General features: G+C 34.3%; 1 protein-coding gene across 4 annotated transcripts in view; it reads right to left on the minus strand.

Moving 5' to 3' along the window:
• LOC118193712 (uncharacterized) overlaps nt 1-14741 on the minus strand; it is a 96207-nt gene extending 81466 nt beyond the window's left edge. For all 4 annotated transcript variants that reach the window (XM_085823554.1, XM_085823551.1, XM_035364840.2 and 1 more), the window contains exons 1-4: nt 14611-14741; nt 13058-13236; nt 11281-11367; nt 1391-1567 (exon numbers count right to left, since the gene is read on the minus strand). In XM_085823554.1, the coding sequence (XP_085679680.1) occupies nt 1391-1567; nt 11281-11367; nt 13058-13216 (423 nt within the window). In that variant the 5' untranslated portion in view covers nt 13217-13236; nt 14611-14741. The remainder of the gene's footprint in view (nt 1-1390; nt 1568-11280; nt 11368-13057; nt 13237-14610) is intronic.
• Between the last annotated feature and the right edge of the window lie 10596 nt (nt 14742-25337).

The following is a 25337-nucleotide window of genomic DNA, read 5'->3' on the forward strand; positions in this document are numbered from 1 at the left end:
TTATTTGTTTATTTATTAATATCGTATATCCTTATATACACTCGTTTTGATCTTAAAAACCTTCTTAAAAGCATTTTTCCATGACTTTTTTGTTGTCATATCACCTTATGTTACTTTACATAATCCTCCTTACGTTTTGGCTAGTGCGGCATAAACATAATGTCTTTATTTTCCAATAAGCATCAAGATCAGCTCGCAGATTGTTGCCATTCGGCAAAGTCTCTTAATCTTTCAGACGTAAATATTATATAATTGCTTAACACAGCTTATTTTCAAATCAGGACCACTTTTATCAATTAAAATGTTCTGCAGACTGCCTTAATCTTATTCCACTGAAAGCAACTTTTTTAGTCTATGTTACTGTATCTTTAAAATATACAAATAATTCATTTAATTGTAAGGCATTCGTATTAAATAATTAAGTTAAAATAAGAAAATTTATATTCGTTTTTAATAATTCAAAATTATCTTAGTATCTAAAAATAAAATTAATTCTATTACTCGCGTAATTGAGACAGATGAACTTGCTGATTCTAGCACACCTGCTCTATGTTTGCATGTTTGTTAGTAAGCGTAAGTCTGACTATGGAATAAATCAAATACAGCTATAATATGAAGTAAATCAAATACAAATTCGAGCTTCTAGGTGCCCATGTACGGGTAGAGGACAATGAGTATTAAAATTTTGGTAGCTCTAGGAATTCTTTTCTAATGCAAGGAATATACCTACATATATACATACGAATTCTTCATTATTTAATTTTTTTTAAAAAAGAAAATGCATCACCATAACATTTGTTTGTAACAATTTGAAAATTGACTCGGGCACAAAAGTGATGCGAATAAAATGTAAGGTTTCCAGATTAATAGCCCTCTGGCATCTTTAAAAAAATTTCTGAAAGTTTTCAGATTTTATAATACGCCCAAAGGGGTATTTTTTTAACGTTTTGTGCGTTACCTTTATTCATTAAATATCATGTTCTTCGCACTTAAATCATAAAATTCAATTTAACAGCAATATCACAAAATAATTTTAACGTGTAGACGTACGTTATTCAAAATTTGATGGCTCTAGGTACCGTTGTTTTATCACAGTGCGAGAAAAATACATACACTTATGCAGATTCTTCATTATTTAATTTCTTTAAATATAATACAGGCCATAATATTTGGTGGCAACAATCTGTAAAGTGATACGCCGTTTAGAGTGATTCGACTCAAAATCCCAAAACGAAATGGTTAGCCCTTCTGGTCTATGGGCCTAAAAAAATTGGTATTCTTCTGAAAATTTTCTAAGTAAACAAATAAATGTCTAGGCATGATGGATAATGTCCAGAGAACAAATAAAATTAGGGTGGTAAAGAATTATTTTACAGATAATGTTACTTACCCTCAGTGAATTATTTTTCAGTTTTACTATGAAAATAAGAATGATAATAGCGCTGCCGAAGAGACCGACGAATACATTAGCGACAGCCAGGATGAGAACTGATTCGAAGACTTTCCCTGCGATCCAGGCTGCAGACATTCCAAGAATTGATCCAATGTAAAACATACAAGCATCTGTCTATAAAATTACCAATTATAATTAGATAAGTAATTAACAAATGGATTATAAAAGAAAATGCATTAAAATACCACAGATCTTAAGCAAGATTTTGGACCATAAATCTATTCTATAAATGTGAGGTTTAAAATTAAAATTCTAAATTAGTAAATGCCGTATCCTCAAATAATAACTGTGATTATAACTAAATAATTTTTTGCAGAGAGTTTTAATTTGGAAGAAAATTAAGTCGTTTGTCCAAGATATGTAGCTTATCGATTTAGTAGTAAGTGTTATGTCGTGGAGCAAAAACCATTTTACTTTACACCTGACTGCCACTAGCTCCGACATAGCAATGTGAATATTCTACATTTAAAATTTTAAACACCATTCCAAAATTTAAATTGTTTATTTAATAGAATTCTATTCATATATTTGCAAGTCATACACTATAAACACAATAACAAAATTTGAACTTATCTGCACCAGCGTAAATAAGCCTGGCATAATATTCTGAACTCGACGCAACTTTAGGAGGAAAATTACCGCAAATTCAAACACAAGGTTTCATCCTTTCCAACGCAGCTAATTTTCTAAATATATTTTACTAATATCTGCAGCGGGACAGCGGATTCATTTCATTCACCCAAAACTCAAATGTGGTGACGCAATAGTATCGCAAAAGACGCAAAAAAACATCGACTCAATAATCAAAATATTAATCTATAGAATATCATCCTCTGTTGTCATTCCAGCACTGCCAAGTTTTTCTTCCTGCAGCTGTTGCCAGACTTATCCTCGCTGTATGTGAGAGGTACAACATCCTCCCACCCTGATTTTCTCAAAATCAGACATTGCACAAAATTTTCTAACATTACGAATAAAACAAAACAGTGCTATGTATTAGTTTAGAAAACACATAAAAGAAACTCGGTTAACATACAATACATATGAAAGATCATACTAAAATGAGATCAATAAAGAATAAACTTCTAATTAAAGTCATTGATAAAGAAAAGAGGATATAAGTCCAAAACGTCTATATTGTACATTATTTCTATGAGCATGTCCTTGGTTTTAATAGTCTACCGTATCTAGATTTGTTTTCAGTTGCCAGAGTTAGCACAGGCTCACTGGTAGTTGAAACTTCTAGTGGATACAGTTTTTGATTGGTCTTACCAAATATCCACTGCTTGTTTTTACCTGTACCACTCTGGTAGCCCCATCTCTACTACTGAATATTTTTACAATTTTGCCCATTGGCCACATTACACGTTTTTTATTGTCTAGTTCTATGAGGACTACATCCCCACCTTTAGGTTTTGACATGAAGCGCTTGCCTTCTGCACTAGTTGAGCCAGATATTCCTTGCGGAAGCGACTTCTCAGTTCTTGTCTCAACGTATTGCAGTAATTTACACGCACATTCAGTTTCTGGGAATCGATGTAATCCAGATCTGGTACCCCCACTTGTTTTATGTCTTGCAAAAACAGGGAAGGTGTCAGAGGTACGAGCTCTTCCGAATCATCACAGATGTATGTTAAAGGACGGTTGTTTAATGTGGATTCAACATCACACAGGACGGTCAGTAACTCCTCGAAATTCACCGACGATCTCCCTAGAATTCGCACGAGAAGAGTCTTGGTGGAACGAACTAAGCGCTCCCACCATCCCCCACCACGCAGCCGTACGGGGGGTGAATTTCCATTTTATTGGAAAACACTCGTTTTCTGTAATTTTTCTCCAATCCAGGCATCTCAGAGCATTGTCTGCTCCGGTAAAATTGGTTCCGTTATCTGAATACATTGTCGCAGGACGGCCTCGTCTGGCAATGAACCGTCTCAGAGACTGTAGAAACGTTTCGGTACTCAGAAAGGTGACAGGCTCCAGGTGAATTGCCCGGTATACGGCGCAGGTGAACAAGACGATCCAAGCTTTACTCTTTGGTCTCAGAAGTAAAGGTCCACAAAGATCGACTCCAGTTGTTTCAAAGACTGTCGAATCTCTTATTCTGTCAAGGGGTAACTGGATCGGAGGGGTAGATAAAGCCTTAGCGGTAAATCTCCTACATACTACACATCGACTTACGCAAGATGTTATATTACGTTTCGACGAAATGATCCAGTATCGCTCTCTTAACTTAGCAGCTAATATCTGCACTCCCGCATGACAGTTCTTTCCATGATACTCTCTTATGAGGCATTGAGTTAAGTAATTCTTGGACGGAAGCAACAGGGGATAAAGGAAGCAGAATTCATCATCACGTTCAATGATTTTAGTTTTAACTCTGAGGACTCCGTTGTTGTCTCTCACTACCAATAATCCATGGATGGACTCTCCTTTCTCTTGAAAGTGCTTCCTTTGCTCTAAACTCCACCAATACTCCCCAGTTTTCCTCTCGTTGTATCCAGCTAAGAGCCACAGTAGCGTCTGTCCAGTAATATATCGGGGCATCGACTAAGCACAGGGTTTCAACAGTATACCTTGCCAAGCGTGCACCTAGAACACAGGCTAGCAACGCCAAACGCGGAATAGTTATTTTCTTTAAGGGCGATACCCGTGATTTTGCTATGACGAATTTCACGAAACTTTGTCTTCTTCCTTACTTCGCAAGCAAATGACAGTTGCATAAGCAGCTTTAATGGCATCGCAAAAGACTTTGATTGGTCTTACCAAATATCCACTGCTTGTTTCACCTGTACCACTCTGGTAGCCCCATCTCTACTACTGAATATTTTTACAATTTTGCCCATGGGCCATGAATCCTTAATTCCATGACCCATGCGACGAGGTAATTTAAGGCTAGAAAGACTAGGCAACCTTTCGTACCATCTCTCAAATCTTGTTTGAAGTTCATCCGGTAATGGCTTATCCCAGGTCGATTTTGTTGCCCAAGCCTCTTGAAGAAATAATTTCGCAGGTAATATGACGGGCACAAAGAAACCTAGCGGGTCAAAAACAGCATGGATTAGAGGCAATAGTCTCCTTTTTGATAAGTCTCTTTTAACGATTTCTCTTTGGACGGATATTGTAAGGCTGTCATCTCGTCGGTCCCCCTGCAAGCCAAGAACTGCGGAGACTGGATCACTATCTTCAGCTGCTAGCTCTTGATCACCATATTGATTAAAAGTCCACATTTGAAGATGCATTTTGGCTTCTGCTATAATAGTAATCGACTGGCTCATAAAAACCTTTAGCTCTTCGTTATCATCGACTGACGTGACACAATTGTCAACATAAAATGATTTGGCAAGTTTATTCGCAACAGCTTTGAATTCAGGTGAAACGTGGGACAAATGAAATGAAATCACAGCTGCCAATAAATAGGGGCTACTAGTTAACCCAAAAACAACCCTCTTGTGACGAAACACTTCAATTCTATTATTTACCCACCGCAAAAACTTTAAGTAATTTTGATCCTCACGCTCTACCTCAATCTGTAAAAAGGCTTGCCTAATATGGGATGTTACACCAATTGCCTTTTCCCTTAACCGCATTAGAATGGCTGATATTTCTTCTACAAGGTTTGGACCTTTTATCAAGCAATCATTTAGCGAAAGCGAACCAACGACTTTGCTCGACGCATCGAATATAGGCCTAATGTTGGGAGTGAGGCTACCTAATTTTATTACTGGATGGTGTGGTAAATAATGTCCTCCGTCATTCATTACTGACTTTGGGACTATTTCTATGACATCTTCCGCTAGCCATTCGTTAAATACTGTACTATACTCATAAAATTTATTTAATTTTCTCAATTTTCTCGTAGTAGCAAAGAGCCTATTTTCTGCAATATGCCAGTTAGAGGGAATATCAGGAGGGAATTTTAGAGCCCAAGGCAAACTCACGCAATATCTACCATCTCCGGTTCTGCGAAGGCCCCTAAGAAATTGCTCTTTCGCTGCTTGATCTTCTGCGACCCTGGAAATGCTTTGCGCAGCATCTGCAATGCCGATAGTTTCTAACTTCCACATAAAGGAAGGTTCCCTGTCTTGAATAAGATTAGTTACTAACATAGATGGGGTACCCTTAAAACTTTGGATAATCGTTCCTTTCGATTCCCCGCACAGCGTCCATCCCAGTTTAGTATTTATGGCTGTCAAACCACCCTCAAGCTGAATTACTTCACCAGTAAGTATTTGCCCGTAAATATCACTTCCTATGAGGATTTCTATTTTCGGGTGACCCTCACCGACATCTGAAATCCAAATTCTGTGTCTTTTTAATTCCTTTAATAACGGTCCTTTAGGTATGCATGGTATGCCTCCACAAATGGTATTTTGATCCAGAAAACTAAATTGGTACACTTTGTCTTTCCCAACCGGGCTTAGACCTATAAAATATCTCTTGTGAATTTTTGACTCAGCCCTTGTTCCGCCAAATAACGCATGAGTTAAAGTCTCAGAGGAAGTGCTTTTCAGATTTAAAGCTTCAACTGTTGATCGTAAAACGTAAGATCGTTGGGATCCACAATCCAAGAGGCACCTGACCACCTTCTTTACAGTGCCTACAACTATTTCAACCATTAAAGTCATAAGAGTGACTTCATTCATACATAAAGGAGAAGAAATTGTACTTTGTACCATTACTGACTCGTTTCGTTTTTCCTTATTGTCAGCATTGTTTTCTGATACCTCAGGGCATAAAATTATAGGGTGAGATCGCCTACACAAATAGCATTGAATAAACTGTGGACATTTCTTCGCAAAATGTCCTGGTTTAAGACAGCGGAAGCAGCATTTTAATTCTCTTAATTTGTCTAATCTTTCCTTTAAGTTCATCGATCGAGCTGTAAAACATTCTTTGCTTTCATGAGATTTTACGCAAAAAACACATTTTTGTTCTTTGACAGCAACTAGACTTGCTGCGATAGCGATTGGGTTTTTGGTCTTAACTTTTACATCTTTAGAATGTTCATTGCGCGAAGTAGAAGGAATTTCAAATCCAGACCTGGCTAGTTTAACTCTCTGCTCTCCTTCGACCTCTTTACGCAAAAATTCCAGGAGATTTGTGAGACGTGATCCTTCTTTACTGAACAAAACGCTTCTCTGCCATACTCGAAGCATCTCAGCAGACAGACAAGACTCGACCATGGGATATAACCAGAAAACATTAGTATCCAGGGCTAAGCCTAAAGACTCTAGAGATCTGAGATGGGATTCGATTTTGTCAAACAGTGACACTAGCGGCAACCGATCCTTCACTTGTAAGCGTACATTTTGGATAATTAATTTTAACAATTCCCTCACGTATATCTCAATTAAAATTTCCTTGTTTCCAAAACGCTCCTCAAACGCAGAAATGGCTTTCGGATAATTTTCAGCCGTTAAAGGATAACTATCTACCAACTCACTAGCCCGAGTTCCGGGTAACATTGATTGAGCTAAATAATAGAATTTGTCAACGTCATTAAGCTCCTTATCCTCATGGATCTTTTTAAATTGACCCCAAAATGTAAGGTAACTTAATAATTGTCCATCGAATTTTTTAATTTGAATTTTCGGCAACTTGTACCGTTTTTCATTAGAAGCACTTATGCTACTATCCGTCTTAGAACTCGTATTGACTCTACGGTCAACCGCATTATCTACATTCTCTTTCACCCGACGATTAAGCGTGATAAACTCATCTGAATATTCTTCGCAGCCTATGACCTCTGTTTCCATATCATCTTCAGCGGCTTTTCCCTTAATCATTGAATCTAGTATTTTTGAATCGCAAGATCTCAACTCAGCAATTATCATCTGCAACTTCAAAATTTTGTCTTTCAATACATCTCTATCTGCTTGAACATCTTTACAAAGTTCGGTTTTTAGAATCTTAGGCGTCCTAGTAAAGGCACTGCGTGCCGTTGCACGCTTTTTCTTCAACATATCAACATCCATTTTATCTTTAAATGCAGACCCACTTAAAACTCAAAATCTGTAATGGTATCATCAATCCGATAAATCCTCAAAAACGTCTTTACTCAGCAATTCCAAAAATATAACTCAATATAATAAAAATGAATAACAATATGTCATAACATTCATAATACAGCAAAAAAAAATTATTTTTGAATATCACAGCAGAAGATTTAACGCATAACCTTTTCTACGTTTACACTGCAGACGATTTAGCGCATAGCATTTCAATTGAAAATTGAAACTAATTCGAATACAAATACTAAATTCAACATTACAGACGATAAAACGCATTACGTTTCCAAATAATACTTAAATTAATATTTACTTCTACAATAATATAATATAGCAAACACAATACTTTCTCAACTATATTAATATAATAACCCCAACACATTCGAATCAGGATCGCAATCCTGGCTGGCTCGCCATTTTGTTATGTCGTGGAGCAAAAACAATTTTACTTTACACCTGACTGCCACTAGCTCCGACATAGCAATGTGAATATTCTGCATCTAAATTTTAAACACCATTCCAGAATTTAAATTGTTTATTTAATAGAATTCTATTCATATATTTGCAAATTATACACTATAAACACAATAACAAAATTTGAACTTATCTGCACCAGCATAAATAAGCCTGGCATAATATTCTGAACTCGACACAACTTTAGGAGGAAAATTACCGCAAATTCAAACACAAGGTTTCATCCTTTCCAACGCAGCTAATTTTCTAAACATATTTTACTAATATCTGCAGCGGCACAGCGGATTCATTTCATCCACCCAAAACTCAAATGTGGTGACGCAATAGTATCGCAAAAGACGCAAAAAACATTGACTCAATAATCAAAATATTATTCTATAGAATATCATTCGCTGTTGCCATTCCAGCACTGCCAAGTTTTTCTTCCTGCAGCTGTTGCCAGACTTATCCTCGCTGTATGTGAGAGGTACAACAGTAAGTATGTACGAGTCGAGTTTTACTATTATTCTGACTTACTTGTTAATTACTCATATATACGGAAGTAAATAATTAACGAAATTAGAAAAGAAAAATTAAGAAGCATGACAACAAATGAAACAAAAAACAACAATTTGAAACATTTGAGCAAATATTTATAGCTACTGCTAATTAAAATTGCATATTCTTGCAACCCAGAGCTGCCAAACATTTCTGAACGAAGTAATGCGTTATTAGGTATGCAATTCACGAGTCGCAAATTTTTCTGTCTTCATGAATCAGGAAATTAGATGTTTACACATAATTTATTAGCTGATTTCCCACTATAAATATAATAAAAATGGAGACATTAGAAATGGATTATAAAGATAAACATTACAAATATGCGTAGTGTGTTACTAATATAATATAAAATTACTTTCATTAGCAGTTTGCTAATAGTTTGATAGCGGAAACTTTGTATAAGAATAAATGTTGGTTGGTTGGTTGGTTTAATTACGGCAAAGCACTCTAGGGCTATCTGCCTAAGGGGAGGGGAGGACTTTCTAAGGGAAACTGGCTCGTATACATGTTACACATGGGGAAAAAAAAACGCCCATGCAGCCAGCCTGTTCGCGGGATTCGAAACTCGGACCGAAGTACCAGTGTTCAGCCATTTTACCACTCGGCCGCTGGTGAGCACAGAAGAATAAATGAAAAAGTGTCTTTCAAGATATATGTGTAAAAATTTTAGGCGGCAGTTTTTAAAAATGTTAATAATTCATGCCCGAAACATGCTCTTTTCTCTTATAGTATCTTTTCTTATCTCAAATACTTCTATCTGCAGTCCTTCAAGAGCAACAGGGCCATCGGTTCCACTTGGATCTGAAAAAGGATTTCACTTTACTTTTCAAGTGACCTGAAATCCAAAAGCACGTTTTTGTAAAATTACAGTCCAAATTTATAAGTTTTCAGCACAGTTCACTCCAGAGTACATTTTAGGGTTCACCGTCGCAAGCCTTCTTCTCAAGTAGATTAGTTTATTTATCTTGTGTGTATATCTGTTATATACTTTTTTTGTGTGTTTATTTGAAATGTCAAAAAATAAATAACGTAATTCTATGAAAAGGATGAATGTTTTTAATTAGATGTATCAATTATTCTGTTAACCGGCTCAGTGATCTCAATTTCTTTACTCTTATATGTTTGTAAGTTGTGCATTTTTTGCTTTAAAAACGATTGAATTATGTTATTCCTATCTTCCGGTTAACACTATTAAGTGAAGCTAGTGCCAGAGTGTCGCTGTGATAAACAAATATAGTGAATTCTAAAGAATGCATTTATTCTATTGTGGTTTATGCGCTATCGACGAAGTAGATTTAATTCAATTCAATAAGTTTAAATGAAATGCAAGAAAAAATGCGTATAATTTAATATTCCGTGCAAGGAAGTCATGTGGTGTACGCATCAGATTTTTTTTTAAATTTTAGAGCCCTAAATATTACTTATATTTAAACATAATTCAGGGAAAAATAATTTTATATATATAATGTGGTTCGATTTTATTTTAAAACAAGAATATCAGTTGTATATTTCTTTGCACAAAACCACTTCATTTTTACTTCGTTGTAAAGTAAAGGAAGTATTGTAATCACGAAAAATTCCGGGTAACATATTTCAACAAAAATATTCATTTTAATGGTACTTGAATGCAGTTCAACGATGTTTTTGCGTGACATCTGTTTGCAAAGACAAAGTAAAGGACTCTTTTTCACCAAACGGATCATAAAATTGATTTAAATAGATTAAAAAGGGATTCTTTCGTGGGTCCATACGTACATACGTATGTATACATGTACGTATCTCGCAAAACTCATAAACGAGTAGCCTCAGAACGTTGAAATTTTGCATATAAGACTGATTCTGTTACTCGGCTCGGTGAGGTCGAATTTTATTCTTATATGTTGGTAAATTGTGCATTTTTTCCTTTAAAAATGATTGAATTATGTTGTTCTTATCTTCCGGTTAAGGTTTTTATGCCTTTAGTTAATCTGCATTCAATAGTTGTAGAATTATCATCAACTTAAAAGTTGTTTAGTTGCGTCTAAGCCTAATTTTAGTTCACCATGTTGGCCACATTTGAAACTTGACAGAATAGTAAATTCAGTCACGTTTTGCACTTGGAATGTTTTTTTGCCGAGTGGGACCAAAAGTAAACTTTCAGTTTTGTGCACCGAAAAATCTGCCTTCTTGCCTGTTGGCCGAATTGCTTGTTTTTGCGTAGAAACTATAATTTCAATTGTAAATAAATTTTTTAAAATTGTTTTAACTGTATTTGGTGTTTTATTTTTTTTCTATATTTTCCAATTTTTAAAATAGATATTTTGAGGTTGTGTGCAATTTTGCTTTACCGCGCAGTGAGAACTGAATTAATTGAATGAGAAATCTATATATCCACGAAATTTGAGGAAATAAATAATAATTTAATATTCTGTACAAGGAAGTCATGTGGTACTCGCATCAGATTTTTTTATTAAAATATTATTAAAGTGTTATTTTTAATAATTGCTTGCCCTAATACATTAATTAATCATTTCTTTAAAATATTGACAGGTTTTCGACCACTATCAGTTTGATTTCACATGAGCGAAATCTCTTTTACCACCACTTGTGCAAAATGCTTTTATAGTTATTAGCTGGAATTAGGGAATACCAAGAAAGTGGCAGATGAAAATGGCAAAATTTAGGTATTTAAAAACTATAACGTATAGTTAAAAGCAAGAAAGTTTTTTAATTTGTTTACTACTTTATTATTTGTACGACGTTGTTCTTTATGAAATTTTTAAAACTGGAATAAGAAGTTTTACGAAGATGAAAATTACTTACCAGCATATAAGTTCGGAACTTTATGATGGCCTTTACTGCCTTTTCATGCAAGTACGAAAGCCCATTCTTCGTCAGGTATGCGAAACGCTTTTAGAGATTTAGAGATGAGGCAGAATGAAAAGAAAAGAAAATGTCGTAAATGAAAAGTACAACTCTACAAGTTTTCTACATTTCTTTGCACAAAAACACTTAATTTTTTGTTAAAATATTACTCTAATATTATTTTTAACAATCGCTTTTATTTATGCACTGATTATATGTCATTTTTATAAAATACATACAGGCTTTCGACCACAATGAATTCGGTTTCACGTGAGCAAAATCCTCTTAACCATTAGATGTGTAAAATACATTTATAGTTGGGAGTTGGAATTGGGGAATACCAGAAAAAGTCGCAGATGAAAAACGCAAAATGTATTCATTTATATATTAATATATATATATATATATATATATATGAAAGGTTTCAGATTTTAAATTACTTCCACAGGGGCGTTTTTTTAAACATTTTATCTGTCACCTTTATTTATTAAATATCACGTTATTTGTACTTAAACCATAAAATTCAGTTCAAGAGCAATATCGCAAAATAGTTTTAAATTGAGCATATCTTTAGTATTTTCGATACAGAGTCTCGCGCGCTGGAGATAAAAATGTTTTTCTGTACAACGTTGCCATTGCTCGCTTTGAAATCCTTGAGTTTGTTATTCGAAAATTCATTAATGTTTTACAAAATATGAAATCAATAATAAAACAAATTTCAAATTTGAGCTTTCACATGCCCATATTCGCAGTAGGATTACGTCATTCAAAATTCGATGTCTATATGTATCGTTGTTTTATCACAATGCGAGATATACAGATACATTTATGCAGATTCTTCATTATTTAATTCCTTCAAATATAATGCAGGACTTAAACATTTGGTGGCGACAGTTTGAAAAGTGAAACGAACATTTGTAGTGAACCAACGCAAAATCGCAAAACGAAAACAATAGTCCTTCAGAGACTTAAAAAAACCCTTTGGACTAAAAAAAAAAAAAAAGTTAAAGCAAGCAGGTTTTTTATAATATGTTTAGTGCTTGTACTTTATTATTTGTGTAACGTTGTTCTTTATGAAATTTTTAAAACTAGAATAACAATTTTCAGGAAGATGAAAATTATTTACCAGCAAATAATTTCGAAACCTTATGATGGCGTTTGCCGCTCAACCGGTATAGTGGTTAGCGTAGCTGACTTCCGTGCCGTAGGGCTCGAATCCCGGAGAAGGCATGGATGTTTGTAAATGTTTAATAAAAAGTTGTAAAAACGTTTGTTGTTAAATGTCTTCGTTTCAATATTAACTCTCACGGACTGGAGGAAACGGCGTTTGCCAAAGTCCTCATCTTCTTTCTTTCTTGCTTAAAAAGCAAGATTGATACAGATACAAATGATGGCGTTTACTGTGCTTTCATGCATGTACGAAAGTCTGTTCTTCATCATTCGTACGGAACGTTTTTAGAGATTTAGAGATGAGGGAGAAAGGAAAGAAAATACCGTAAATGAAAAATATAATCCTACATGTTTTTAACTCTATATGTTAACTGTACATGTTTACACTTGTTACAACATTACTTGTTTTAGACTACATATTACACATCAGCATGTAAGTTTACAAACGCTTATAAACAGGTTTTTTTTATAGGTTTAGTATTTGTATTTTTATTAAAACATAATTAGTTAAAACCTATTTATGAAATTTTGAAATCGCGGGTTTATGGAAATGAAAATTACTTACTTGTAAAACAATTCTAAAAATCTTGGTGGTCTCTCTTGCATAGAAAAAGATGTTCTCAACGGTATAGTATACGACATTCCAGACTGCATAGACGACAAAGGCAGAGAAGTCGATTAGAGAACCGTACATGATTGGGTAATGAATACAGCTCTCAAACATACACTGAATTTTGTGATTATCTATAAGCATTAAATTACAGACATTTAGTAAATTGTGAAAAATACAAGTAGCTGCATTAAATTAAATACTTTATGAAAGCTTATAAAGTTGTTTTTTTTAGGTGTTACCTAGATTTTCTTAAACGCCTCTTAAAATACTTATTAAATGTATCGCGGCTTCTTTTATTGTCTAACTTATGGAAAAATTTTCCACTGTGTTCTAGATATCGATCTCAATAGTATTACGACTGAAACCACTAAAAATTATTTACGAACTTACCACTTTAAATCATTTACGAAATCGATTATATTTCGTTCGAGCGTTCAATACTGACCACGACTCTTAATGAACTTTGTTTACGAAACTAGCTATTTTCCTTTTTAGAATAATTTTCTTTTGAAGGAAGGGGAATAATTTCAAGGGAGTTAAATCCGGGAAGTAAGAAGGATGATGGATAGCTATTACGAAGAACTCGGAAACTGCCGACTGAGAAACATGCCATTTAGGCTATGACACGCCATAAACTTATCAGCAATTCTTTGTACCTTCAGTTCATGCTATAAAATTTCCTAACAATTTAAGTAAGATAACCTAGCAACGTTATAGAAATCGTGCTGATTCTGGAAGTTATGCTAGTCAAGGAAAGTCAGAATGCTTACCGTTTTCAGTACATCTGTGCATACGGCTTGTTCTTTTATATCGCTCAATTCAATCCACAATTAAAGCCTAGAACACTTCAAATCCAGCCTTACAAAAATATTGAATATAATTCAGTGTAGCAATTTAATTTAGACATATTTTATGCAGCTGCTTTCAGGTCGATTAATAATGGCCCTTTTTTTATTTTTAAAATATTTTTTGATTTAAAAAAAATTTATTTAAAATATTTTTTGAAACTTCGTAAACAAAGTTTCAAAAAATATTTTTTGTTAAACCTCATACAAGACGTTCTGGAAACATGGGTACAAATTTATTCCTTTAAATATTTAACCCAGAACATAATTCCAGTTACGTAGTTTCTTAATTAGGGTAGAAAATATTATGAAAACAGATTTAATAGTAGGAATTGAAGATTCAGCCAATACGAAAATTCATATTTATATTATATATTATCTTTCTGGTTTCGGAATTATTAAAAAAATAGTGATCACTGCTGGAACTCCAATGAGCTGAGCTCCGGTATGTTAATTTATTATTTTACTATATGTCATTAAGTTAATAATATTGGTTTATATTTTACATTTTAATATCATTTTGTTATTTATTATTTTATTTACCCTTTCATTGGGTTTCGGTACTTCTAATTTAGAATTAAATGCTGTTCGTAGGACAAAATGTCATCTTGAAAAAAAGTTCATTATGCTTTAATAAGTTAAATTCAAAAGGTTCCATACCTTTACACTGGAAAGTCTCACACTTTATACGTTCAAACTACACCGTTTTATTGTGCAATTACGAACAAGCTCGGAACAAAACATGGCGGAATAACCGACGCTTCTTTCTCCCCGGCTCAGCTCACCTCCCCCCATTTCTAAGTCCCTTCACTTCAGTTCTCCATCGTCGCAGGGAGCAGCGCGGCAGGGTTCATTTTTTCGAAGGAAACGTTCTTTAACATTGAATTGTTAGCAATTAAATAAACATATTGCTTATGAGAAGTTTTTGTTATACGTAATATATTAGTAGAAACATTAAGTCCGAATTTTCCTGTAAGCATACTTATGCTAGAAAAAGAAAAAACTCAAATAGCTTTCATTATGAAATAGCCACAATTTAAGTCACATGGCTACTTAGATAAAGGACTGTTACATGGAGTACCTCCATGGACTGTTACGGGGGGTTTAAGAATGACTTTCGTGATTAGATGGCCTGGTCAGATTCAAAGTCATGTGATTTGACGTCACAAAAGGTGTCTGAACTTTCACCCTTCGCGCTTCTCTGTGGACACTGTAAGCGAAGAATTCCCATGTTAGTTTGTGTGCTGTTCATTAACGTTGCACTGTGTTTTTTCATTATTCATGTATTTTTTATTAGTAAATTTGAGTTAAGTAATGTAAGTAAAGCAGTTATGCTGTTTTGGCTTTTTAAGTTCACATTGGTAGTTAAGTTTATTTATTTCTTTAGAATTTGTTAATAAATATAGCTATCGACTTCTTTGTAGAGCTAAAATGAGTGAAGTCTACTTCCATTCCTGCACGATGTTGCATTTCAGTCTGAATTACGTTAAAACCAGTGGATATACGAGTATACAGATATTCAAGTTTCCAAAAGATATATTAAAACGGTATTTCTAGATAAAAAGAATTCCGAGTGAGCGTTGTATGTAAGAAATATTTTTGATAAAATGACATTATTCGGTACGATTATTTATCAAAAATTAAGGCATTGTTGTTTAAGTTTGTAAAGGACACCCTAAATTATAAACGATGCTTATCCATGCATTTTTTTATTCTCCAAAATACTTGTCTGATAATCCAACATCTTCAAGGATGAGCACAGAGGAAAAAAGAGCCAATACGGATAAACATATTTTTAATAAATTTTTGAAAAAGGACAAAATTGCATCTTTTGAGGAGTTTTCTTCTTCATTATGGAATAAGCTAAACATTTCAGATGATTCAGATTTAATTTGACATAAAAATCTGCTGATAGAAATTATATTTTATTGCTCAGTTCTAATCTATAGCCTAAAATTGGGAAATATATCTAAATATCACTTCAGATGAATACAGCAGTGTCTCTTGGACAAGAAGCTGTTCAAATGGGAATATGTAAAAATATATTAAATGGAACTACTAAACTCACTTTATGGACTGAATTTGAAAACATTTATAGCTATGTCAAAAGCATGGTAATTAAAAAATTAAAATCGAACTATGACTTACCACTATATAACTAGGAAGCATACGTCGAATAAAAATCATTTGAGAATCTTAATTGGGGAATAGAACATTTTACTTTGGAACAAATTAAGATTTGTAATAAAAGTAAAATGGCTAGAAGGTACTAGTCTTTGCTTATTCGTTATGCATTATCCCACCAGCCACAGAGCGGTAAAATCGCTGAGCACTGGTAGTTCAGACCTGGGTTCGAATCCGGGCGAAGGGGCTGGCTGCAAGAGCATTTTCGTGATTTTCCTTATGTATAGCATGCATACGAGCCAGTTTGCCTTAGAAAGTCCTCCGTAAAGGCATACCTCAGGCAAATACCCTAGCGTGTTTTGCTATCATAAACTAAATCAAGTCAAATCAAATCGTTATACATTAAGTAAGCTGCTTGTTTTAGTTGCCTCTATGACAGTCAGTTAATCTGCCTTCCATCTATTGACACTTTCTGAAAAATCCTACGCCTGTTAAAGCTTGATATATCAACGAACATTGAAGCTAATTATAAGTATGTAAATGGTAAAGTTAAAAATTTACTGGGGCATTAGCATTTCTTGAATTTATATATCGATGAGGTTCGAGTGAAAAAAAGGTGACATAGAAAGGTTTAAAAAAAATGACTTTCCTAAGAATCTTGAAAGTATTGAAGCATCATCTGTTCAGTCTTTTATGATTTCCTCTTTATTATCAGATTATAAAGATATCATTACGTTAGCAATAATTCGCTTGCTGTAATGCAGCACAAAATTACGCTTTATTTAATTTATGTTGGCAAATACCAAAAGGATTTAAGGCAATTTTAATTTTTTTGCTACTTTTGATCTCCGTTTCTTTTTGTTAGATAATTACTGAAAGGGAAAAAAAGGGCATTTTCATACTTTTTAAAATTTGAAGTATTTATAGTTTTAAACCATTGGATATATTATTGATCATTCATTCAACTTATTCTTAAAATTAAAAACAGCAGTAATTTTTAATAAATAATTATATTGTAATAAGGTAATAAAAAATCGTTTTTATGTCTTTTAATTGGTTAAATAGGGTTTATATTTTGTCGGTTAATTATTTATACTTTGGAATCCTTTCATTCCTTTTCTTCCATTTTCCTTCACATCTGCGAAAATAAAATTGCAAATTTGGGATCAGTGAAATCAACAGTAAATTTTGTAAATATGTTTTTCGGAGTATTTATTAAAGAATTTTATTTTAGTATTTAGTGGAAGTAAGAACAATCAAACTGTGAAGATTTATTTATGTTAATAAATAGCAATCTTTATTTATTTTAAAACATTGTTGTTCAGCAAATCTTAAAATTTTATTACTATGCAGTATAAAAATAATTGTACAAAATATCGTAAAATATTGGCTAGAAAATTTCATGGATATTTCTTAAAATAATACCTCTGAAGCTATCACTCTTAACTATAAACGTATAAACGACCTTTTATATACGTTTATTCGTAAATCTCTGAAAGTTTAATTACTATGCATTATTTAAAACAAAAGAATCTAAACATTTATATACGTTTATTCGTAAATCTCTGAAAGTTTAATTACTATGCATTATTTAAAACAAAAGAATCTAAACATTTAATTAAACGCGCATATTCAAACCCGAAGCAAAGTCGCGGAAGACTCGGACGCCTTCCGTGACGTCACTCGTTGGTTAGCCGTGGTTTAAGTGTACTTTATCTCGCTTTTATTTGCCTTCGCGTTTCCAGGCCACAACTTAACATTTTCTAGCGTATCATTAAGTAACATTTCTAATTCAATATAGCGTAATAATAGTTCGTATACAGGAAGTTTTACAAAATGCTGCTAAATTTTTTAGGTGAAAAAAGGAGATACCTCATTATTATTAAACTTGCAAATTGATTTTTAAAGAACGTTTTCTTTGTGTAAATTGTTTGATAATATAACATCCCATTCTTTAAAATAATGTTACGATGGCAAAATGGTTAAGTTAGGTTATTTGAATGTGAGAAAAACCTAAGGGGAGGTATATGAGAAAACCTAATGAGAGGGTCACCTAAGGGAAGCGATGCTTTCGTGGAGAGCACTTTAAAGAAAATTGGATCATATTCGCGTTAAACATGGGGAGGGGGGGCACAGAAACGATACAGCAGAATTATTAGATTTTATTATGTAATATGAGCTACTTTGAAATTATATGATTTTTTTTTTCATACTTACACTTTTTTCTTGGTTTTTGCTCATTCTGCTCATCTCACTATCTCAGGAGCTGATATAAAGATAAAAGAGATAGTTAAAAGAGTGTTGGACAACTCAGATTTAACTGCAAAGTATGTTTGATCTGTCAAAATTCGACTTTCGGAAAATTATTTTCTATCTCTGTCCGTCTCCCTTGATATTTTTTTCATTAAGTCTGGCCACTTGGAACTTTAACATGTTAACGTGCGTAAGTTTAACATGTTAACATGTTAACGTTAACTTTAACGTGCTTTAACATGTTAATATAAAACACTCGATTTCTTTCTGGGTTCTCTTTAAAACTTACAAACTTTACAAAGTTTATCCGCGAATTCTCCCCATTTCCTGGCTTTCTATTGTTGTCTGGTATGCTAATTGCCAAAACCAATAACAAATCGCACCTCTTGGGGGCAGGGGGAAGGCAATAACTTTGAAAGACATTTTGTCGCTCGGTGGGGCCCATTTAACGCTTCGCTCAATGCAAACCAAAATTCAAATCTATAGCGTGTTCAAACGACGTATAAAGGCTCATCCACACGACTACGCTCGAAACGTAGCTGACGAAAGCGCATTTAAGATACCATACCAGGCAAAAAGTGTCCAAAACAAGTACACTCGCGAAAAGTGCGTTTAACCAATAGAATTATTTTGCGCAAAAATCACGTGACGTTGAAATATAGTATCAACGGAGCTGTTATCTTGTTACTTCCTTGTGTTTCTATATGTTTGCGGCAAGATGTCAGAATCGGATGATTTTTTGATAGCTGAAATATTGCTATTATGTACAATACTTAAGCAGAGACAAAAACGCAAAAAGCGGCAAGAATGTGTCCGAAAGATTTATTGAGAGCGACCTGTTCAAAGAGATTTGTTTTCCTTTATTGCCTCGTTTGCGAAATGGATATCCTGAATTATCTTTTAATTACTTCATGAGTATCGACTAGTTTGACAAACTTGCAGATTGTATATTATATGAAAATTAAAATTTATATAATTGGTTTGGAATACAGTATATAATGAGAATTAAATTACTTGAAACACCGTTCATATAATAAAATCAACTTCACATTTTTAAATCTCACCTTCCTTTGGTTTGCTTGCTTATGTGTGGTATGGGAGTACGTGTAAAGAAATCTTTGTAATAAATAAAGCATTCCATAATTTGATTAATTTCTATATATTATCACAAAAAGTTAGAAGAAAAGTTCATCCAATAAAATTTCTAAAGATATGCTGTTTTAAAATATTTTTAGCACAATGGGAGGTTAGCCCAAATGCTCTCGAAACGGGTATGTGCCTGTAAATTAAAAAAAAAAAAAAATGCCGACAAGCTGACCACTTGCTCAGGGCATTTGCTCATGCACCCGGGGCCCACAGTCATTAAAGCAGATTTCGGGCCACTGCAGGCCTTGGCCCGCTAGGACTGTTGGGCCATGAGTTTAGTCATATTACTTTCTTAGTAAACAAAGTAAAGATCGCCAAAGTTTATGTGAAGGGAAAAGGGAAATAGTTATCGAGTCATTAGTTTATTTTGAAGTAGGAGACCTGAATAATGCAAGCTCTCACCGAGACTCCAACCTAAAATTTTAAGGAAGATAATTTTATCCAGAAGTTGATTTTTAACCTTTTTACTGCAGAATTAAAGCCCATTGTCTTCGAATAAACACTCCTTAAAATTTCTTATGTGTCTCGACAATGCTCTAAGGCATCCTATTTATGTCAGTGATTTAAAAGAAAATAGCAATGTCATATCTACACCCAGTAAAACTATTGTGTTTGTACTGTATGTCTGTGGCAAGGGTTTGTTTCTTATATTCAAATCATTATTTGAGAGCTACATTTTCTCAAGCAACAAGAGCGGCAAATTGGAAAAATATTATATTGATCCATGTGCCCAAACTATTTAAACTTCGCGGAAAACCTCAGAACAATACATGCGAGGAATTCGGAAAACTTTGCTCACGCAGAAAATACAGAAAGAGTACAATTAGCATAGTATCTTGGTATCATTTGGCGGAGTGGTGGAGATAGTACACAAGCTGGATATATAAATGGTTAGAAATAGTACATAAGCTTGATCTATATGCCAATAAGCAAGATGTAGAAGACTTAAGAGATTTCAAAGAATATGACTGAGGATGATTTGATTAATTTCCAAAATGAAATAATTGTAGGAAGAGAAAGAAATAACGGCAAAGATGAAGAGAAACAGAACTGTTTACTCCAAAAAGTTATTTGAAGAATTTTCTAAATTAAATCAAGGGCTTCATCTACTGGAATATAGGGATCAAAACACAGCTCGTTTCGCCAAATTGTAAAGCAAATTTGAGAACCAGTCATATGTTTTATCGAAATTCGTATATCAACAAACTTTCTGATTTGAGAACTAGTCCCTGTTACAATGAATCATCCCAATTAATAACAGCCTACCAGTGGCCGAGTGGTAAAGTCGCTGAAAACTGGTAGTTCGGTCCGTGGTTCAAATCCGTGGGCTGCATGGGCGGTTTCGTGGTTTTTCTCATGTGTGACGCGTATATGAGCTAGTTTCCTTTAAAAAGCGCTCCATTAAGGCATGCCTCCTCTTATGGCTCTCAAGCGTTTTGCCATAATCAGCCAAATTAAGAACAATTAGACATCTATTATTTTTATTTAAAGACAGGTTTATGCGTTTTGGTTCATGTTAATAAATTTAAAGGAAGTGTATATGTTAATTTTATATAATCTTAGTGCATATGCATGTACACTAATAAATTGTTCATATGTGTTAAATCAGACTATATATTCTTAAACCAATTTATGTTAAATAAAATCCTGGCTTATAAAAATATTATCATAGAGATCAAGAATTAATAATTCCCACTTTCAGCAGAATTCAACTTATAATGAAACGGATGGAATAGCACTCGTCCAGGCCTTCTTGCAATTATTCGCAACTGTAAGCAAAAAGGACCTTTGCGTAGACGTTAATACAAGAAATGTGTAAGTTAGGCGATTGAAAACGCGCTGTATAATGAACACTTACTAGAATTCGAGTGTTGTTTAATTATTTTTTAACTGTTAGTTATTTAGTGTTGTCTAACGTTAATGTGGTTTATATCAGTGGCCAATATTCATTACTTAATGTTAAGAAACATCATTTATGGGAAGAGCAAAAGTGGCGGTTTATTGCTAAACTGGAAGGGAGAGCAAATACACATGGAGGTCCTCCAACATCTGAATATCCCTCAAACAGTGGACCTGGAACTTGTATCAGTAACCTAGAACCGCTTTTTAAGCAGTGAAAAATTAGTAGACATCCTGTCTAGAAGAATTTCTAGATGAATGGGACCATGTACTGTTTACTGACTAGTGCAGATATAGCCTAAAATACGATTTTAGACATATTTTGATTTGGCCGGACTCAAAAAATACCATTTTCCCTTCCCTTGTTCATGAAAAATACCATTATCACAGAAGCGATTTCATGGTTTCGGGTGGAATCATCAAAAAATGGCTATACTCTCCTGCTTATCTTTGATAGATGTTCTATAATCGGAGACATAAGTGGAAGAGGTCTTGGAACCCCACACAAAGGCTATTTAGGGGTGCTAATGAATTCCCCAGGTCTGAACACGATTTAGCATGTATATAATGCTATAGATTGATGAATATCAGCGTCGCAAGTGTTTCCCAAGACTATCTAAAATCACACGAATGTATTTTCAAAAAAGATATGGGAAATTCTACAAATTTTGATCAACATTTTGTTACATTATGAAATCAAGATGCGAACATTGCTTTCCTATCAAAGGTAGCCAATGCCATATTAAAAAAAAAATCTTGCAAATCACGGGAGATCATTTTTCACAACTTCAAAATTTCCAGAAGTTTGACTTTTTTTAGATTATTTAGATAGTAAACATAATGTTGCAAGTTAAGAGTTCGTGGAGATTTCTTCAGTAATTACTTGAAATGAACATTAAGAAACTAAAAATTTACTTCAAAAGCAATAGCAAAAAAGTAAACAGCATAGCAGAATGCAAAACGAAGGCAAATTCTTCTCCACATACGAAAAATATCACAGTTTATATATAATATTCACAGTATAAACACTAAAACACAATTCACAAGGTTTACTTAGTTAAATCTTTGGACATCACTAGTTTCTGAGGTAGCTGTCTTTTGAAGTCATATTTGTATATAATGTTATACGGAAAAAATCGGAAGCTTTGGTGCATGCTAGGAAGAGCGGCTTGCCTGCATACTAAGTAAGCAAGAAGCTTAATTACCCAACTAGCGAAGAAAAGTTAGAACAGTCTAAACCTTAAGCCGGTGATCAGAGACACAACATAAGGAACAGAAACATCGAAAAATTGAACAATGTAATGGGAAAGAAAAAATAATGCAAATATTCATAGACTTAGATATATAACCAAGGAACTATAACACTGAGTAATAGTTGCTACAGACTGCAATCAACTATGCACTAAAAGTGAGTATTAGTGGGAAAACTATATATAGTACCAACAAGAAACAATGTTACGCAATTTATGTAAATGTGCAATGCCAATAATGAATATATGTGCAGGTAATCCACAATAAGTTCATATTAAAAATAAACATAATAAGTACAGAATCATGCAGAGCTAGCTGCATGTAAAAGTTGTTTGAAGCTACGTGCAGCCGTTCTGTATCAATGAGTATACGAAATAAATAACAGCTGCCATTATTTCAGTTACTATTCTCTATCCATGCTCCCCAATGCTTAGCAGCTGTGGGGATTAAACAGATCTACGCAGATGAGTAGATAACGTGTATGGAGAGCTAAAACGAACGAATTCTCTGAGTTTCAGTGTGCACCTCATCCGTTTAAGCCATTCCCTTTAATGCTGAAACGATTCATATAAGATAGGAACGTGTTGTGGCCTCTGATCACAAGATATTGGAATCTATGCTCCTTTTACATCGAAACTTTTGGAATAAACCTGTAAGGTCTCCGCCCGGTCGTGCTCGAATTCTATTTCCCTACCACCCAGAAGTCTGTGATATGCATATTTCTTCATAGAGGATGATGATAATGGTATGCCATAAGACACAGAAGTCATTACCGAAGCTTGCTTTCCAAGTTCTACTGCATCATTGCCGATGATCCCAGTATGCGATGTCACCCAACAAAACAGTAGTCTAGTCCTTCTAAGCATAGTAAAGAGTCTCTGGATATTTTTGATTGCTGGATTATTTTTGTCGGATTCATAAGTGCAGTGAGATGAGAGAGAGAGTCAAAGAATAATGTGCTGCGCATTGGCAAGCTCTTGGCAGGAATTATAGCTTGGTTTAACATCGTCTAATTTCACCTGATATTTCATTCGTATTCTGATCTCTGACTTTAGTTTTCCAGTTGAGCACTTGTCTGTCATTCATACAAGCATAAAGCACAAAAATCACAGCTTATCCTTTGTCACTTTTAGAAAGAGCTAAGGGGGTTCGAATAAGAAGCTCGAAGCTGAAACTACATTTAATATCCCGGGGTTACACGGAGGTTCATTATGAAGTTGTTCGTAATCGCTATATAGTATAGGTGTTGCCACAAAGTAGTAATATGCTCTAATCGAGTTTTAAGCACAATAGCTGTCAAACTGTACGCACTATACCAAATTTTGCGGGGTTGTTGTTTAGGGTTTCGATCACTGGTTGATTTTGAACTGATCTCGTGGCTCTATAATTGGTATCATTAACTAATTGCTCCCTTAGTCTGGTTTAGTTTGATATTTAAGTGATGATGTTTGTCAATACAGGGCTCCTATGAAGTGCGTGTAGGCCTGGTCGATGCTGCCTGCTGAAGATATAACCAGGCACCTCTTGGTTTCCAGAACGCTGCTTTTAATAATTACTTCAACAACAGTTATTCTTGGAGGAAGCGATAAATGGTTTTAAATCATCTAATGCATCAATTAAATTTCCTGCTCTGAACCCATACTGCTTATTATGAAGCAGGTTTAAATTTTTAAGACAGAATGTCAATCTTTGCACAATGACCGTTATAGAATCTTGCCCAAAGCTTGCGATAAGCAAATTGTTATGTAGGAAGATGGATCCGCAGGATTTTTTCCTAGCTTAAGGAATAGGGCCAGTTCTTCCATTTTTCGTGTAAGTAGAGAAATGTTGAATTCTCCAGCAGGTAGTAATGAAAGCATACAGAATTTCTTGATACGCTTTAAATAAGGTATATAATTTCCTGGTATCGAACCCCTCAGGGTTTCACACTTTTCTTGTACTGAGCGTAGTCATAATTCATGTCTGCTGTTCTTGTGTAGGAAATGCTGCAGTGCTTTCGGCTAATGAGGTGTTGATGTTATTCACTTGACATTAGATATTCTCGTGCTTCAGAAAAATATGACTATCACCTGGAATAAAGAAGGTTACTATATTTTTATTTATAATATCCCTGCTGGAGTTGACAAGGGACAGATTATCTGCTGATAATATCGTCAGTCTGAAAGTTTTATTACAAACTATTTGGAAAGCAGGGCTGTCCACTGTTTTGTAGCAGAAATTTTTGTAACTTCATATTTGGTGTAGATAACTAATTTGTTATAGTGAGCTCTTTGTTATCGATAATGTGCCAAAAATCTGGTACGATTTACCACATTTGCAACTGCTTGCGCGCGTTTTCGCAAGGCCTGCAATTTGCTACAAGCTGCAAGTTGGAATTCATCCAATTGTACTACCAACTGCCTTGCGACTCTTGATTTGGAAAACGGTGTTACTCCCATTGAGAGTTCTTGCACAAAATGCTAGTATTTTAAGTCTAGCTCTGTTTCAATGCTGCAGTTTTGTAGAGTACTCATGACAGAATCTACTTACAGTTTAGTTAGTTATTAGTAAATTTCACATAACCACTACAAGCTGTCTCCTATGAGCGCCTTTTGGCAGTAACGAGAAAATGGAGTTGAAATGGAGAATTTTGTAGCCCGATGATCGCTTAATGTCTCAATGCCTAATTATTGCCAATAGTTAATGAAAGGAAAAATGCAAGCTGCTGTGAAAGG

Source organism: Stegodyphus dumicola, chromosome 9 (genome assembly GCF_044657685.1).
Source record: "Stegodyphus dumicola isolate Sdum_Otavi_A_Nest chromosome 9, ASM4465768v1".
In the NCBI taxonomy this organism is placed as follows: Eukaryota; Metazoa; Arthropoda; class Arachnida; order Araneae; family Eresidae; genus Stegodyphus; species Stegodyphus dumicola.